Source organism: Helicoverpa zea, chromosome 11 (genome assembly GCF_022581195.2).
Source record: "Helicoverpa zea isolate HzStark_Cry1AcR chromosome 11, ilHelZeax1.1, whole genome shotgun sequence".
Taxonomy (NCBI): domain Eukaryota; kingdom Metazoa; phylum Arthropoda; class Insecta; order Lepidoptera; family Noctuidae; genus Helicoverpa; species Helicoverpa zea.
The window spans coordinates 5,099,577-5,117,949 of record NC_061462.1 but is presented as its reverse complement, the minus strand read 5'-3'; the positions used below and the strand labels follow the sequence as shown (position 1 = coordinate 5,117,949).

At 34.8% G+C, this 18,373-nt stretch overlaps 3 protein-coding genes across 3 annotated transcripts; 2 read left to right on the top strand and 1 right to left on the bottom strand.

Moving 5' to 3' along the window:
* The first annotated feature begins 288 nt into the window (after positions 1 to 288).
* Positions 289 to 7,835, top strand: LOC124634616 (pre-mRNA-splicing factor 18). Its single transcript, XM_047170267.1, has 7 exons — positions 289 to 468; positions 543 to 675; positions 3,993 to 4,171; positions 4,260 to 4,340; positions 6,348 to 6,482; positions 6,834 to 7,046; positions 7,577 to 7,835. The coding sequence occupies exons 1-7, from the start codon at positions 406 to 408 to the stop codon at positions 7,814 to 7,816; spliced, it is 1,044 nt and encodes a 347-aa protein (XP_047026223.1). The 5' UTR covers positions 289 to 405; the 3' UTR covers positions 7,817 to 7,835.
* Positions 7,836 to 9,429: 1,594 nt separating this feature from the next.
* LOC124634352 (chymotrypsin-2-like) lies at positions 9,430 to 12,155 on the top strand. The gene is made up of 5 exons (XM_047169901.1): positions 9,430 to 9,762; positions 9,838 to 9,994; positions 10,598 to 10,841; positions 11,093 to 11,239; positions 11,637 to 12,155. The coding sequence occupies exons 1-5, from the start codon at positions 9,705 to 9,707 to the stop codon at positions 11,814 to 11,816; spliced, it is 786 nt and encodes a 261-aa protein (XP_047025857.1). The 5' UTR covers positions 9,430 to 9,704; the 3' UTR covers positions 11,817 to 12,155.
* Positions 12,155 to 17,754, bottom strand: LOC124634685. The gene is made up of 11 exons (XM_047170345.1): positions 17,665 to 17,754; positions 17,064 to 17,411; positions 16,542 to 16,964; positions 16,112 to 16,457; positions 13,898 to 16,033; positions 13,503 to 13,858; positions 13,280 to 13,421; positions 13,009 to 13,202; positions 12,820 to 12,939; positions 12,386 to 12,547; positions 12,155 to 12,196 (listed from the first exon to the last, which is right to left on the bottom strand). Exons 1-11 carry the CDS (start codon positions 17,752 to 17,754, stop codon positions 12,155 to 12,157), a joined length of 4,359 nt encoding a protein of 1,452 aa, XP_047026301.1.
* Positions 17,755 to 18,373: the final 619 nt, after the last annotated feature.

Here is an 18,373-nt window from a genome sequence, read left to right as displayed (position 1 = left end):
TTATTTTTTTTATTATTTATTTATCTTATATCACAAATGTAGCCTTATCTTATGTGCTAAGCCCCACAAAACCGATGCGCCGAGCAGTTAATAACCTATGGCATGGTTCAATGAACTTACAGATTTCTGTACAGGTTGATTTCAATAAAACTTTCGGGACTTCTTTTATTTAATTTTTATTCAATATTTTTTATTTTTTTAAAATAATTATTGATAACAAGTACGTTTCGTTATACGACCTCAAACCTCACCTTTCCTTACTCGCGTGCTGCTATTGTCACTGTCAATTTTTGTTATGTCAAATAATCTCGATTTTGTTCGTGCACTCTGCTATTATTTGTTTTGCTAACAATTTTATAAGATAAGTTTGCATTTTAATTGTAAAACTAAGATTAATCTTTGACCATGGATGTTTTAAAAGCCGAAATTGCAAGGAAACGTAAACTGTTAGAAGAAAAGAATTTGCTTGTGAGTAAACTTCCAAGCAGATCTCATTGGTGTTCTCTTTTGGTATCCTTGTACTCAAACATTTTCGATTGCAGGATCCTACAAAAAACAAGAAATATTTCAAGAGAGGCGAACTACTAGCTAAAGAACAGGAAGAGTACTTAAAAAAATATGGCCCACAAATCCAGGAACCAGAGCCAATGTCCCAGGAACTCAAGAATGAAAGAGGTTTGGTGCTGTTTTATGTTTTTATCGCTAGATTATCTTGCGACTCGACGTACATGCACATAAGAATTATACTGCATTTTCGAGTAGTACATGTACTTTATGGAGTGTGGAACCCAATATAGAAATACGCTTGTACAATATGACCATATACAGAAAGCACAGTTAATAGAAATCTCTATTCCTAGACAGCACGTTTCGCCGAACTATTTGCTGTTAGAAAACATTGTTTGTAGACATCTCGGTACATAGGAAGCAATGTTGACAGAAATCTCTGTTCATAGATAGCACTTCTTGCCGTAAACTTTTTCATAGAAACCATTGTTTCCAGACACCTTGGTTCACAGAAAGCGCCTCTGGAGAAAAAACGATTAATATCTATACATATAATAAAATGATAGGAAAGTCAAAACTGTACATTGAATATTTTTTTTGGGAGGTGATCCATAATCGATTCTGAACCCAAATAGGTAGTTTTTAGAATTTTTGTCTGTATGTCTGTTTATCTGTTTGTCTGTATGTTTGTCCAGGATAAACTCAAAAAGTACTGCATGGATTTAAATCAAATTTTGCATGACTATTACCTAGGGGCCGGTTCAACACATACGGTATCACCTATAGGGGTTGAGCAATGAATGATTAAATAAACGAAATTGGAAATTCTTTATTGCTCACGCAGACGAAGTCGCGGGCAACAGCTAGTTTATTATATTACTAAATCTCGCTTTTCTGCCTCTCTATCCATTAAAAAAACACGTTTATTTCATACAAAAATGCCATTTTAATAAAAAATGAAGCAAAACGAAAGCAATAGATGAAATTGAAAACAAAGCAAACTCTTTCCGTCTTACCACAAAAACTTTTAAACGTCAGTTTATGCCTTGTCTAAAAAAATGTCAAATTATGACGTTGACATATGGTTCATTTTGCAGCCAAAATTTTATTAGACAAGTGTAAAACAGGGTTTAAAGTTTTTGTAGTAAGACCCATAAGCTTTATAATAGAAACAAAAAGTAGTAGTAGTACTCGATATAACTTAAAATAATATTGTTTATACACTAAACTTCAATATTATTAATTTTTCAGGTGCAAAATCGACACCTCCTACGTATATTATCGTAACCAACAAAATGACGATTTTGCTTATTTTACATAAAACGACTTATTTTTTATTTCCATTTATTTATTTTAAAACATTATATTTTACATTTTTATTATTATTTTTTTTTTCTTAGCCCTTATTGTCCCATTGCTGGGCAAAGGCCTCCCCATTTTGTTTCCACACCTCTCGATCTTTAGAGTTCTCCCACCAGTCAGGATTGTAGGCGTCCAGATCGTCACGCCACCTCTTCCGGGGCCTACCACGTCTGTGGTAACCATCCTGTGGTATCCACTGAGCAACAACATTGGCCCACCTGTCTGGATGCATTCGGCCGACGTGCCCAGCCCAGTCCCATTTTAATTTTGCTGTTTTTTGGCCCACATCGAAGATTCCTGTTTTGGAGCGTATGACGGTATTGCGTACTCTGTCCATCCGCTTGATACCTAAAATACTACGCTCCATTGCTCTTTGGCAAACCTTGAGCTTGGACTTCTGACACTCTGTGAGAGACTAGGTTTGCGCACCGTAGGTTAGGACGGGCAAGATACACATGTTGACTAATTTTCGCTTGAGTGAAAGGGGAAGGTCCCCTTTCATGTAGTGTTTCATGGACCAGTAGCTTTTCCAGGCATTCTCGACGCGGCGATTGATTTCCCTTTCCTGCCTGTTTTCGAAAGAGACTAACTGGCCCAAGTAGATGTACTCGTCGACATAGTGTAGAGCTTGCCCATCTACCTCGATCCTACGTTTTGTGCTGTTGGTCATTGTTTGTGTCTTGGTCATGTTCATGTGAAGTCCAACCTCTCGGCTTTCTGTGCTCAGGTCTTGGAGCATCTGTTGGAGCTCTTCCGATGTGGACGCAAAAAGGATGATGTCATCAGCAAATCGCAAGTTGGTCAGCCTTTTGCATCCGACGACGATGCCTTTACCTGTCCACTGCACAGTGAGCTTTTTAAAGACTCCTTCCAGCGTACAGGTGAAGAGGTTTGGTGACAGTGGATCACCCTGTTTCACACCTTTTTCTATGTGAAATGATGGCCCTAGTACCACATATCACAAATCTTTTCAACTCAATTTTATGTTCTGGTCAGATACCGCATCAATTCACTCATTCCCACATACTTATTCTCCATAAGAAAGGCGATAAAACCGATATTAACAACTACAGACCCATAAGCCTGATTGCGCACCTGTACAAACTATTTATTAATGTAATTTTACATTTTTAAATATTAAATATAAATGTAAAATATATGTTTTAAAATAAATAAATGGAAATAAAAATAAGTCATTTTATGTAAAAAAAGCAAAATCGTAATTTTGTTGGTTACGATAATATACCTAGGAGGTCTTGAAATATGAGCTAATCCACCTAAAAAGGCTAATAAGTCCATCTCACTTTTTTGAGACAAGTGCTTTTGCATTCTGTTTTCGTATTGAATTTGTGGAGATCGACGACGCTTTGGCATGGGCTCTGACGCCCTGATGCGCTCAATTTCACATTCTTGTGTATTTTACCTCTTTTGAAAATTCTTTTATAGTTTTAAACTCATTCCATTTCTTACGGTTAAGAAGTGTAGTCCAGCGCTAATGCCAAGATTCCAAGACGTTTCGGGTCTTGGGAATGTCATATGTGTGATCAAACACTTGAAATGGAATGTGTTCGTTTTGCTTCATTTTTGATTAAAATGGCATTTTTGTATGAAATAAACGTGTTTTTTTATGGATAGAGAGGCAGAAAAGCGAGATTTAGTAATATAATAATAAATATTAAGTTTTTTCTCCAGAGGCGCTTTCTGTGAACCAAGGTGTCTGGAAACAGTGGTTTCTATGAAAAAGTATAGTATCTATGAACAGACATTTCTGTCAACAGTGCTTCCTATGTACCGAGATGTCTACAAACAATGTTTTCTAACAACAAAGTTTTCGGCGAAACATGCTGTCTAAGAATAGAGATTTCTATTAACTGTGCTTTCTGTATATAGTCATATCGTACAAGCGTATTTCTGTATTGGGTTCCACACTCTACTTTATGAGTACTAATAGTCTGTGCAAGTGAATGTTGCTAATTTCCTAAAGTACTAGTTCAATCTTATTGCAGTTCTCAATTCCAATTTTATGATCCTGTTAGCATCTAAATTGTTAGGTTTACACCTACAAAATTGATTATTGTGTTTATTTTTAAACAATTGTAATTTTTATAAATCTAAAATTTCAGCAAGTGAAAGGCAAGCAACCAATGATGCTGAAAACACTGAAATAGTTGGACTGCCAAGAACAGAAGTAATAAAAAGGTTGAGAGAAAGAGGTCACCCCATTTGGCTGTTTGGTGAAAATGAACTACAGTCATTTAAAAGATTAAGAAGAATAGAGATTCAAGAGCCAGAAGCGAACAGAGTATGTATTCAGTTTAGAATGTACTCTATGACTATGAAATTAAAAGTTGTTTTTCTTTAATAACTTATTTTGTTTTGTAATTTTTCAGGGTTTAAGAAATGATTTCCAAGAAGCTATGGAAAAAGTGGATGAAGCTTATTTGAATGAAATCTTAGCATTAGGAACACAGGTAAATAAAATTTCTGTGTGAATAGGCATGATGACAAATTTTTAAATTCCTTTGTATGATGTAGGTATACGTCTATTTTATATGAAAAATTATTAATTTTAAGAAAATGCGAAGTTTTTTTATCAAATAATTGCATTTTTCTCTGTCCACTTTGAATCCGGCGCGAAAACGCTTGTCAGTGTCATGTCGTCACTTGTGACGTCACGACTGAAATTACAAGACGCAAGTAAACAAGGCTATATGCAATAATTAAGTTTTTTGTGTTATTAAATATGAATTCGAAAGGGCATAGGTGTTGTGGGGTCCCCCAGTGTAAGAACACATCCAAAACAACCCCTGATAAGTTATTTGTGTATGTTCCTCACAATAAAAAAATACGAAACAAGTGGCTTAAACTTGCAAGGCGAGATTCAAAAGCAATATTGCCCAGGGTATAACTTTATATTTGTGAAGATCACCTTGATGTAAGTTATTACATAGTTCTCTAGATTCTAGCATAGTTTATAATGTAAATAACTATTTCGAGGTTAGGTTTCATCTCTCATTGTTTTTTAATTAAACTAGTATACTTACATGGAAGTTTTAACATTTCTAAATTCAGCTGAACAAAAATCTTTATTTGATGCCAAAAACTTTCCCAGCATTATGATATCAATTCTAGGCAAATTAGCGCTGTTTGCCTTGATAAATCCGGGCTCCATAACTCGTGTTATAAACAATTAATTAATTAAAAACAAAGATCGCAGTGGAAGTTCACAATAACGAAATGTGACGTTCGCGCGATTTCGCGCGAGTTGTTTTGAGAGATGACGTCACGAGCTCTGATTGGTGTTCAAGATATCATGGCGGATTGCCTTATTTCGTAATTTTATTTTATAAAAATACATATTAATCACATTATTATAGTTCGGCCATTCAGAGAATGCGTTCCTGACACGTCGCGATTGAACTGACGACGTAACTTTGCAATGGCGTTGCAGTTACGATAAAAATATTTTTGCTGGTTGTTTACCGTTTTAACAATTGAGGAGCATTAAAACAACATTATTATATCAATAATCAATGAATGTAGTTACGTCGTCAGTTCAATCGCGACGTGTCAGGAACGCATTCTCTGAATGGCCGAACTATAATAAAGAAAACAATGCGCGTTTTATATTCCAAGCTTCAAGTTTAATTTAATAAATATATTATTTTAATGATTTTTGATTACTGTCATCATGCCTATTGTAATGTTGGCTTTTTTTCTGTGAGTGTTAGGGCCCCTACGCACTGTGCGGTTAGCCGGAGTGCGGTCAGCCGTCCGGATAACCGTAGGAAGCGGTTGCGCTTGCGGTTAGCCGGGTGGCGGATAGCCGCAACTCCAACCGGAAAGTGCGTTTAGAAACCGTAGTGGTTTGCGGTTGGTTTTTATCGGAATATTCTGCGGATTTAGTATTCTAGATTGCTGGCCTATTTTGTATCTCGATTATAAATTCTTCGGTATCGAAATCCATATTAATAAAGTATCAGTTAAATGCGCGAATGTTGGTGAACACGTGTACCGTCAATGGCGGGCAACCGCAAACTAGCTTATCCGCGTAGTGTGTATAGCGACCGTCCGGCTGGCCGCCGGTCGGGCCGCAGCGCTCAGAACGACCGGAGCGGTCGGGCGGCAGCCGCGTCGTAGTGCGAATGAAAACTACATTCTCATACAAACCTTTTGTTGCGGTCAGCCGCACGGCTGACCGCATTCCGGCTAACCGCACAATGCGTAGGGGCCCTTAAAGTCACGGTGAAATAAGTAAATAAGAAGGGTAAGAACATAAAAGTTAGATAAAATGTCCCAACTTTTACATGCTTACCCTTTTTGTTTCTTCTTGCTCATCTTTATAAATTTAGAAGAGAGGTTCCCTGCTATTGCAACATACTCTGTGTTTGCAGTCAACCGAATAATCTCGGTATTTTGCTTCTAACTATCTTGGTTACTAGATATTTCATTAACTATGAAATGTTTTAAAATTTTAGAGTGACAATGACAAACAATTGAAAGAAGATGCCTTAGATGACTCCGTTACTTATGAGTCCATTCAAGAGATGGCAAAGACTATGGGACAGGGTGACAAAAATCACGATATGAATGTTATTATGACATTATTACAGGTAAGACATTTAAAATATTTATAACTCCTAGTTCTCTCATTCACATTTTAAAATTATATAGTTAACACTCATATTATTTACTTAAACTTAAAAACAACTATGGGTTTCTTCTCATTTACTAAAGAAAAAGGACTGTATTTTCTATTATGATGTAATTAATAACATAAAGTAAGCCTTCTATTTGAAGAAGTTCATTAATTGATCTCTTGTTACTCAGCAAAGTGTTCTACTTATTTTTTCTATTGTGAAACAAAAACTAAAAATATAAAAATGATGGACATCACCAAAGAGAAGGAATAATAATATTGATTGATGCAATGATAGTATTACAATGGCATCTTATTTTTTTAGTTTCTGCTAAAGCTATGGGGACAACAGTTGAACTCAGCGACAGGAGCAGAAAAGACTGCAGTGAAACACAAAATGACCAGAGCCACTTTCACACAAACTCAAGTGTATTTGAAACCATTGGTCAGAAAGCTGAAGAAGAAAAACCTACCAGATGACATCTGTGAAAGTCTGTGTGAAATTACAAAACATCTTTTAGAAAGGAATTATATTATGGTTTGTACTATTCATTCGTTCATTAAAAATGACAATAGATGGCTAGTCCCATTTTTATCAGAATGTTATCAAAAGCACTTGCGCATACGCAATACTACTATTGACCGTTCATTATTATTCAACACATAATGGCGTCCACGGCCGATTTCGGCCACGGCAGCTGTTCTTATTTAAGGAGATCAGCCAGCTGCGCAGGACATATTATAGTGCACGAGCATTTCCGCAGACACAGGTGCACTCCCTATTCCTTCACTCTCATAACCCGATGGGACGGCAATCCGACACGACCGGAAAGAGATCAGGCGCAGGACCGACATTTAGATGCTCTCCGATGCACGGGTGAATCAATCACCAACTTCCAGACTACGGGCTGCTTTGTGAAAGTTTAAGAAAACCCATAAAGCGATTTCGGTCCGACCTGGGAATCGAACCCGAGACCTCGAGTACAGCAGCCGCGCTTGCGACCACTAGACCAACGAGGCAGTCAATTCAACACATACAGTATATTTAAATATCCATTTTCTTTACAGGCAAGTGATGCGTACCTCCAAATGGCTATTGGCAACGCTCCCTGGCCAATCGGAGTCACTATGGTCGGTATTCACGCTCGTACCGGTCGTGAGAAGATCTTCTCCAAAAACGTGGCCCATGTCATGAATGACGAAACACAAAGAAAATACATTCAAGCACTTAAAAGACTTATGACGAAATGCCAGGAATATTTTCCAACTGATCCTTCAAGATGTGTGGAGTATACTACGACTAGATAATAAAGATGGTATATTAATTATGGTTTGTTTTTTTTTTCTTTCGAACCTATGGTCTATCCTTTTTTGAAGAATTTCGATGTCTATGGGTCATGAGCAGTGCTTGGCGGGAAAGCTAAATAACTTATCGTGGCTAAAGTCTAACAGCCAGTTTCTTCATCAAAACTTAAAGCCAAAGTAAAAGTCAAAGTAATGTCTAAAGTAAAAGTAACGGTCAAATTCAATTTTTAACCCCCGACGCAAAAACGACGGGGTGTTATAAGTTTGACGTGTCTGTGTGTGTGTGTGTGTGTGTGTGTGTGTGTGTGTGTGTGTGTGTATGTGGCATCGTAGCTCCCAAACGGATGATCCGATTGTAATGCGGTTTTTTTTGTTTAAAAGGTATGTCAGTCGGGAGTGTTCTTAGCTATGTTTGGTGGAAATCGGTTCAGGTCTTCAAGGTCATCAGCTCGTTTGATAGGTGTGATAGGAATGTTACACGCTCAGTTTACTTGCAAGTATATGTGGGATCTGAAATTTGAAACACTAATGTCTTTTGGAATCACTGAGCTGGTCTGCTGTTAGGGCACGAAGGTAGGAGACGTAACCCTGAACTGCCTTTTAGTAAACCCATCGAGTTTGGGCTCGTTGAATTTGTCTTGACGAGTTCTCTTCATGTTTCTGATTGACGAGAACCTGATGCTGGAAATGGGATGTAGCGAATGAAACCCTGGAATGCTGGAATGAAACGGATAAACCGATTTATATTTTTGCTGAAAATCTAGAATGTCCAAAGGTTAATCTTTATTGTTTCTCAATCTGTGCAATTCTCCCAGAGCCAGTTTGTCATGAGGATTGTTAAACAGCTTCCTTTGGCCGAGATCGCATATAGCGACCCCATCTTAAGATAAAATAAATTAAATGAAAGAAGGAAAAATTAAGGAGCTCCTTTAAAAAGCATGAAATAAAATTAAATTATAAATTTAAAAAAACCCCCGACCCAAAAAAAGTACGCAATAATTATGACAAAAGGTTAAAAACGCTAAACCCTATAAAAAGCAAAAAATAACTTTTAACACTACGTAAACTAAATTTTGACGTGTCGGGGGACCGCTTTTTACCTTCATAAATACTTACATAAATCAAATGATACTTACCTAATTACAACATTCGTTTAAAAAAAAAACACGTATCTAAAGTAATGAATTAGAGCGGTCCCCCGACACGACAAAATTTAGTTTACGTAGTGTTAAAAGTTATTTTTTGCTTTTTATAGGGTTTTTCTATTAGTTTTGCTGTCACTTTAGCCTTGAAAAAACGAATTTGACCGTTACTTTTACTTTAGACATTACTTTAACTTTAACTTTTAATGAAGAAACTGGCCGTAAGCCAATGTAAGTAATGCAAAGAATACACATGACTGAGTAATGGTGATTAATAAATAATGAGGAAACTCGGAAATGCATATCTGACTGCCCAATTCTAAAATGCAATGATCAATCATCGTGATTAATATTTTTTCCTGTAAAAGGCGGTTCCAGAAACTTGCAAGTACTATGGTATGGTAGAAATACTTTAGCCAGTAGGTACGTAGTTGTAGGTACTTCAAAGATATCGTCTACATGCTAATTCGTACGTAAGACCAGTAGAAACAAATCTAAAACATTCAACTAATCGTTTAGTTACGTTTGTCGGCACCTCTGAGGTACATACTTAATTGTTTGTATCGAGGTTGATCGAAAATACGTTTGATTACGAACTGAGATTATCAGAATGATTAATAAAGGGGACGATACAATGAATAACGATTCATATCTAAGATAAACTTTTCTTGAGTAGCAAAACATATTTAATTATTTTTCTTTTCAGTACATATTAATGCATTGAAAAGTTGCCTAGCTCTTTCATCAAAATGAAGATTTTATTTGAAATTTCTGTGTTACTGTTAAGTTTTATTTTGGTTGAAAAAGGTTCGTGTCTTTTATATTTGTGGTGAAGTGCATATTTTATTTATATTTACTTTTCTATGTTCGTATATAACTTAGTTTCAGCCATAGACTTCAGGATAGTAGGAGGGAGCAAAGCGCCTGAAGAATACGGCAAGTTTCACGCTTCCATACAGAATCTAACTCGTCATCATGTTTGTGGTGGTGCTGTGGTATCTAAGTTCTATGTGGTGACTGCTGCCCATTGTGTGCATAGGTAGGTCTTAAGATAAATATTTAACATTGCAACATGCCTGTGTTAGTAAAGCGTAAATAAGCTTATCTAGATATTTAGGTATCTACGTACCTACCTAGATGCAGTCCATAATGTGTCTATGATCTGCATATCTACACCATTACCGGTAGGTAGGTACTGCGTAGGTACTGCGGTACTGATTGACAAACCATTAACTAACATTGTGTAAGAAGAAAAGAGCCAACCTAATACTGCCCCAAGAATGGAATCAAGAGGGTAGTAATTTGGTATACCTACCTAGTAATAAGTACCTGCCTATCTAGGCATTTTCTCTATTACCTACTAATGTTGCTTTAGCGACTAATCAGAATGATTGATTGATTTATCTATGCGTAGATAGACCTACCTAATTATAGCTTATGTATTTAAATAAGGGTGATTAGGTTATAAATCCGCAGCCAACTTGCCGAAATAGCCTTATAGTCGTGTGATTGAATGGTGTTGTTCAGTCAAAGGGCTAACTATTTAATTAAATGGCTATATTTTAACCAGTTGGCTGCCACATATCCACATTAAATACCTATGCTTAGATGATCTACACACCTACTGTTAATTTTCTTCCAGAGCGAAAGCCCCTCACATGAAGATCATTGCAGGCACCAATGATTTAGAAGCAGGGGGAAAAGAATACAAAGTCGAATCTATAATAGTTTACGACGACTACAACTCGACAAGCAAAGAGCATGACATAGCTCTTCTGCAAACGAAAAGACCATTTGATCTACGTTATATACAAATCTTGAAACTATCGACATATCGTCTGTTTGAAGGAGACAGAGTTATTTTAGTTGGATTTGGGGCAAAGGAGGTTCGTTAACTTTATTTTTGATGAAAATTGATAGAAAGATTTATAACCAGGCCCCTCTGATCAGGATGGGGCACCGCGAATTTTTTCCTCTTTAAGACCAGGCCTTTTTTTTGCTCAGGCTCAAGTGGGTAAAACAGCCCTGTATAAGAATTCGATTAAGCGCTTCTTCTTCTTTAATTTCTGTTAAATGCTTCCTATGTAATACTGATGTTGGAAAATTCCTAAAATTAATTTCTTATAAAAATTTTCAGCCCAATGGACAATCAACCAGTAAAATGTATGCGTTGGAACTGCCGGTATTCAGTCAGCCAATATGTGAATTTGCTATGAGATATTCTACTCCTGTTACTAAGGATATGTTCTGCACATTCACACAAATTGGCCAGGGGACTTGCCACGTAAGTAGTCAAGTATTTTATGCAACTACCAAGCAAGATTGCTTCGGTGATCTGATCCAAATGCCCAAGTAGGTATTGGGTTAGATTCCCGATGGGATTTTTGTAATGTTAGGTACATAGGTAACATATTGGAAGAGTAGGCATATTAAGTTTCTGGCTATATCGTATAAGCAGTTGTTCTAAAAATTCGGTGGAAGAGGTTGGAGGGGACAAACTTAGACGTTAGTTTATCTATGTTGTATGTCGGTTATTAAACTTGCAGACCATAAAATAAGAAGTTGACTTATTATAGTCAAAGCACTTCTAGCCTTCCATTAAGCAACTTAGAACTAACCAAAATAACCCAAGTGCATACTAGTATCTATGGGTTCAAAAACTAATGAATGGTATTTTACAGGGTGACTCAGGCAGCCCAATAATAAAAGGCAATGAGTTGGTCGGCGTGGTGTCCTGGGGCATTCCTTGTGCAGTCGGCTTTCCTGATGTTCACACCAGAATTTCTTCTTACGTCGGATGGATACAGAAACACATAGAACGAAGTTACTGTATTCCACCTAGAAGAAATGGTTTGAAATAATATTCTTATTGTGAAACTATTGATTAATAATATATTATATTATGTTCTATAACGCATTTCATGGTTCATAACGTTTGTGAGTCTATGTAAATGTCTCTAATATACAGACCCCTATTATATCAAGCTATAACAATGTGTCAACTTTTTACTGGATTTTCAACTTTATCTTCAAAGCATAAGGTTAATTTTTGATTAGAAAAAAATTACCGATTAGAGTAACTTGATATGCTGGCGTATACTGGAAAATATCCTTAAAGCTTATGACCAAAGTTACTTTTTCAAGTTTTAATAAATAAAATCTCGCAGTTAAAATACAATTATTTTATTCAAAGAATTGGTCATTTCACCCGTTTAAACTGCTTCAGTTTCGACATGTTAATCTGAAAGCACACAGTAATAGATGTAAACTGATTTGCAGCTACTAACATTAATCTAGTAGAGGTTAGACATGTTATTTTGTACAATCATTTTTATTTAAAATCAAATAGTCACAAAAACCAACAACAACAGTCCAAAGAACGAATAAACATAACATTTCCGGTACTTGTAGGTGAAAATAATTAATTTACCTTATATTCACGATTCTCCGCTTTGCTATCCATTATGACTGCCATAACTGGTCTTCCATGGGCGCATTGAAATGGCGTCTTACAATTGGACAAATCGTGCAACAATTTGATGCATTCATTCTTGGAAAGTTGATCACCGAATTTTATTGCATATCTGCAAGCCTGGTTGTTTGGAAAAAAATGGGGTCCCAGGGGTTTGTATCTATATTATAGAATAGTCTAGTGCAATAACTAAACTAGGTATGGCAAGGGCAACGTACCCTGGCATATATAAGTTATTTATACATATAAGCTTGGTTTCTGAAAGTTACTCTGCCAGAGTAACTTTCAGAAACCAAGCTTTTTAAGTGTCAGCCATAAATTCAATATTCATGAACTGTACGTATCGATAGCATTGGATAAACCAAAGTTTCAAGTTTTTGTAAAGAACTTACCTCACTAAAAACTAAATCCATTATTGATTTTGGATATAACGATAAACAACCTTTTTGCATCTTCATGACGTTGATTTCCTCAATGATCAAGTTTCTCACAGCTTTTATCACTTTTTCAACCTGAAAATTATAATTTCAATGAATTTTAGTCAATAGCTTGTATCGTTTTGCTAGTTAACTAAACCTTACCTCTCTAGGATTTTTTCCAAGAATAGCCTCAGGTATAGAGTGGACGTTAACTTCTTTATCATTAATAGTCCATTGTAGACCAAGCTGTGCAAACTTATCTTTATAGTTATGTAGATAAAGAATCTGGTTATTGGACATCTTCAAAACTACATTTTCTACTGCGACAGTTGCCCATTTGTCTTCGTTTAGATAATCTACAAGTAAGAATTCCATAAAAAGTTCAATTGGAAAAATATTCAATACATAAAAATACATGGGGTTGAATCGATACCTGCTAAGTTTCTCTCCAATCTTATGCGCTCGTGAACTGCGTGTTGATCAAACAATATGAGATACTCTGCTGTTTCCTTTGTTTCACAGCTTCGCTTTTTCATTATTGCTGCTATGAACTTACAGTCCACTTGACCTAGCACCTAAAATTAATTCAGTGCCATTGTTTTCATCAAGATCACTATTACATTAGAAATATTAGTATGAGGTATGGTTATTATTACCTTAGCATCTTTCAATGATGTCTCGTCAAAAATAAGAGACGCATTATCTTTCTTCACTTTACTTTCAAACTTGTGTATATTTTTTGTAGCATGATCTTCAACATTCTGTACCACAGGTTCATATATTTCTGTATTCACTTGAACATCTTTTGCAAAATTGTTGTAAATACTCTGTAATACAGTAAATAAAGGTTTATCTCTAACTGTATTAAGAGCAACCACTATAACTAAGTCACTTACATCTTCATAATACTCTTCATCCAATTTGTAGTCGCATGCGCCCTTAGTTCGGCAATGTTCGAAGATTTGTGACATGCCTGAAATTACATAGTAATAAAATATTCGAGAGGCATCTCATTTACAAAAATAATTATGTAGCAGTTTTATAACTTTACCTTTAGGTACAAAACGATGCCTGTTTTTAACATTAAAATGATTAATTTCATAATTACAGTCATTTTTTTCAGCGTAATTAATCTGATTGTTAATATGAGGAGGCTCCTCAATTATAATTTCGTTATTTATAACGCGTGTTTCTTTATTGTTTCCTACAAAGTGATGTGAGACATCTTCGGTTACATTGCCGACAGCATTGTCTTGGATGATTTGTCCAACTTCATTTGCAACCCATTCATCAATACCGTCATCATTATTGATAAAGTTATCGTATAGAGAGTCATTCAATCGATCATTTTCTTTTGGAGGCAATTCTGCGTCTCCAGTTTCAATTTCGTTTAAAACTGTTTCGCACCAGTTAAGTGGCTCTATGCTCACATTTTTCGAAGTCTCAGTCTGAGTCCGTTGTGATTTAGATACAAACACAATATTCACGTTGTTATTGCCTATCAAACAATCATTTTTACCTGTATTAGGTTCCTTGTAATCATTGTTTATTACACAGTCAGAATCATCTATTGTGTATGTTCCAAACATTTCATGTGAATGAATTCTATTTTGTAAAGAGTTCTGTTGGATCTGTGTTATAGTATTTAGGTCAAATGAATGATGGGAAGGACTTAGTGTGTATGTATTTCCGTACGCTGGGGCACGATCTATGATAGGAAGTTCAGTTACATTTGCTTTTTCCTTGACATAAGTGGCATTGTTAACCAGAATATGATTAGGTTCTGTATAATGACAACTTTCATTGCTTTTAGTATATTCGATGGTGTACAGTGTTTCATTTATTCTTTGCCTCATACATAAGTCATACATTTTGGGTTGCCTCGATACTGGTTTACGAGATTTTTTAAATCTTATATTTAAATCGTTAGATGTAATGAAATTATCTTTAGATTGCTTTGTTATAAACCTTGTATTGTGTTTTCTATTAGTCATATCACAATTTGCAATGTCGTCATTTAAAAACACTTCATTTTTATGGTGTCCATGACTGTCATAAGTCAATATTGTTAATGGCCCACTCATTGTTTGAAATGATGTTTCTCTTTGTGTACAGTTGAAATGACGACCTGCGTTATAAAATTCTCTAGTAACAGACTCAAAGGTTGGTGGAACATTTGATATAGCATTGGATGTTTCTTGTCCATCGTAAGGACTTTGATTTTTACTGAAATTATTGTGAGGCTCTTCAAATTGGAACGGATTTTCGTTACTAAATTGTATTTCTGTTTTGTGATTTGTAAAATTATCTTCATATTCAAGTACCCTAAATCGAGTTGGGCTTTCGTTTATAAATTGATTTTTTATGTCTATTCTGTGGCGTTGAGTACGGTTAGAGTATTCACGAAGAACACATTTATTCGTCCATGTTCTTCTTTTTGATATAAAATGTATTCCGTCATTTGGTTTTTTAAATCCCGTATATAATTCTTCACTGAAATTATTTTCCCCAACATCAAATACTTCTTGTTGGGTTCCCAAAACAGTTTGAATAAGATCATATGTTGTTTTGTATGACTTTGCTTTAAGTTTATTCACAATGTACTTGTTTAGCTTTAGGAGTTCAAGTTTATTTTCATTATTCGCACGATTTTTCTCTCTGATTTTAAATTCAAGTTCTCTCTTGTTTGCTTTTCTGTTTCTCTTTTCTAAACTTTGTTTATTGGCTCTTGTTTTCTTTGTGACTCCGTGCGGCAAAAAATCTTCCACCTTTTGTGCTACAATTTTATTTCTTTTATAGACTGAATCTGTGTCTGAATGTAGATAATGTTCTTGGCTTTTGATGATATCTTTATGTATTTTATTGACCGTTTTTCTAATGACCTTAGCTGGTGAAGATATTTTGTTTTTTATCTCCTTTTTCCTTTTTTCCGTTGACTTATTTCTAATTAGATTCTTTGCAATATTCGGAACTTTTGTTACTTCATTTTTTAATTCTGGGATTGGACTTTTATCTAAATTACTATCTAAGGCTTGAATGTGTTCATTTCTGGGTTCCGAAAAACGGTCTGCATTCGTTTTGGCTGTAGTTTTCCTATGAGAATTATGTTTAATTTCTGTTTGTTGTATATTATGATTAGTGTCGTTGGGCTTAGCCTTCTTTTTAGCCTTTCTTTTGATCAGTTTTCCTATAAGCAATGTTTAAATTTTATCTCACATATTTTACTAATGATGATAAAAAAGTATTAAGGAAATATGTCATTTACCTTTTACTCCATTTTGTAACTGTGAAACGCCTATTTTTTTGGAGTTGCTTCCTAATATCTTCTCTATGATTTTCTTTACTTGATTGCGAGTATCATGATTAGCGTCGCTTAGTTGTTTATTATTATTTAAACATGCATTTTTATGTACCTTAATTTCTTTTACTGCCACGTCACCAACATAGAACTTTATTAATTTATCTAGTAGTTTAGTTACTTGTTCCCACTCTTTAAATTCGACTACTGATTGTTTAGGGGTTAAACTTATTTCATAATCTATGTATGGACACGTAAGAAAAATAAAATAGAATGGAATATTTTGATTAAATAATTGATTTTCGTCCGATGTCTTCTGTAAAATTAATGAAACATAATATTGTTATATTATTGAAGATAAAACAAATTATGAAATAATTTTGAAATACTATCAAACCTTTAATTTCAACCTCCTTGGATCTTTAATGTGTAGAGATCGTTTCAAATATTCGTTTACCATTTTATGTAACTTGCTACTACTGTGCATACATTTTCCGTTGAGGTAAATCCAGTGCAAGTCAATAACTTTATCAGTCTTTCCAATCAAACCTTTGACTTTGTACTCATGCTTCTCTACTTGAAGTTCTACTGCGTCTGATTTATTTATATCAAATAAAGTCGATAATGTTTGATAAATATCTCTTTTCTTATGAATCTTAAATACTATTTCATTTTTAGAGTCATCTCTTAAGCTTATAGATACATTGTTGTGAGCCAAAGATATTTGTTCTAAAAATAGTTTGATGTTTTGCATTTCATTCATGGCATCTATTCCTCTTCTTTGTATATTTAGGTTGTGTAGAAAGCCTTTTACATCAACCTGTAAGTTATTTTCGGGAAATAAAGTAAGGCATTATCTTATATGTAATGCAATTGTTTTCTGTCTTAGATAAAACTCTAATACAAAATATACACTTACTGTTGTTCCATTAGACGGCCTCATTGTCATTTTAGCAAACTTCTTTTCTTTGCCATCACAAAATGTCTTTGCCCATGTGTCTTCCGTGCCTAAGTGTCTCGATGTTATTTTTACTATTTGAGAAATTGTTATAATATTAGCTAGAAATTCTCCTCTAAATCCATAGTTTTTAGGAGCGGCTTTTAATTCTTCAATATTATTTACTTTGCTCGTCACATGCCTTTGACCAATTAAATTGAAGTCGTGTTTAGCTATGCCACATCCGTTGTCAATAACTTGAATCGAACTTTGTTCAATGTAAATTCTTATCGCAATCGATGTAGATTCTGCGTCTAGAGAATTGTAAATCTATAATTAAGATAAAAATTCGTAAACATTTGTTATCATTTTGTTACTACGTAGTTGCAAACTAAAAATCGATGGCAACATTTGTTGAACAACTTTCATTAAAATATGAACTATTAGAGTTTTTGAAACTTATTTTTTGGATTAAGTTTGGTGAAATTATTAGATAAAACTTTATCGTTAATTTTTTCTTGCGTCAATTTACATAAGAAACAATGAGTAAACTACGCACTAAAGTCATAACCTGCCTACTTACCAATTCCTCAATAGCTCTCTTAAAATTATTAACGTGGGCAGATGCACTTAACAGAGATTGAACATCGTTAGATAAACGTTTTAAAGCCATTTTTGCTTTACGTTAAAAATAACAGTTGAGAATATTTTGACATTTGGAATTAAAAAAAAGTATGAAATTAGAACATTTCAATATCACCAAAAAGGATTGTTATAAATCGGACTTTTTGCCTCGATGGCGTAATTTTGAGATGTTTCGGAAAAGAAGGAATACAAATTAAAAAATATATATATGCAATTGTCACACATTTTATATTTGATCCCCAAAATCGTTCCATCGATGCACTAAATGATGCCTGAAAAAATGCAAACAGCAATATGTTTTCTGTGAAGCGAAGCTAATAAATATTTACAATTGTCCCATATGACCTATAATTTTCAAGGTATAATCGAAAACACATTTTAATGAATGGGAATCGATTGGTATTTAACCCTGAACTCTATTTGAAATGTACTATGGGGTTTGAAGTACCGACCGGCGGGTAGTCGTAGTACGAGCCCCTATATGACTGACCGTGTGAAACGGAATTAATGACTGTTTATTGTCTCTTTGATAAATTCACATTCGAACAATAGGTGGCTATAATGTAGACCATTGAGAACTTATTATACATATTGAATGGACTAAAATAACATTACCTATACAAGTTAACGGTATTTACAAATAAAGA

Bases quoted from the DNA above. Each gene is read 5' to 3' on its own strand.
- LOC124634616 (XM_047170267.1), top strand. From the start codon at position 406: ATGGATGTTTTAAAAGCCGAAATTGCAAGGAAACGTAAACTGTTAGAA. The intron at 469-542 runs GTGAGTAAACTT...TTTCGATTGCAG, and splicing joins TAGAAGAAAAGAATTTGCTT to GATCCTACAAAAAACAAGAA. The intron at 6,483-6,833 runs GTAAGACATTTA...TTATTTTTTTAG, and splicing joins TTATTATGACATTATTACAG to TTTCTGCTAAAGCTATGGGG.
- LOC124634352 (XM_047169901.1), top strand. From the start codon at position 9,705: ATGAAGATTTTATTTGAAATTTCTGTGTTACTGTTAAGTTTTATTTTG. The intron at 10,842-11,092 runs GTTCGTTAACTT...AAAAATTTTCAG, and splicing joins TTGGATTTGGGGCAAAGGAG to CCCAATGGACAATCAACCAG. The intron at 11,240-11,636 runs GTAAGTAGTCAA...GGTATTTTACAG, and splicing joins TTGGCCAGGGGACTTGCCAC to GGTGACTCAGGCAGCCCAAT.
- LOC124634685 (XM_047170345.1), bottom strand. From the start codon at position 17,754: ATGGCTTTAAAACGTTTATCTAACGATGTTCAATCTCTGTTAAGTGCA. The intron at 17,412-17,664 runs GTAAGTAGGCAG...TCTTAATTATAG, and splicing joins AGAGAGCTATTGAGGAATTG to ATTTACAATTCTCTAGACGC. The intron at 16,458-16,541 runs GTTTGATAGTAT...ATTTTACAGAAG, and splicing joins CAAGGAGGTTGAAATTAAAG to ACATCGGACGAAAATCAATT.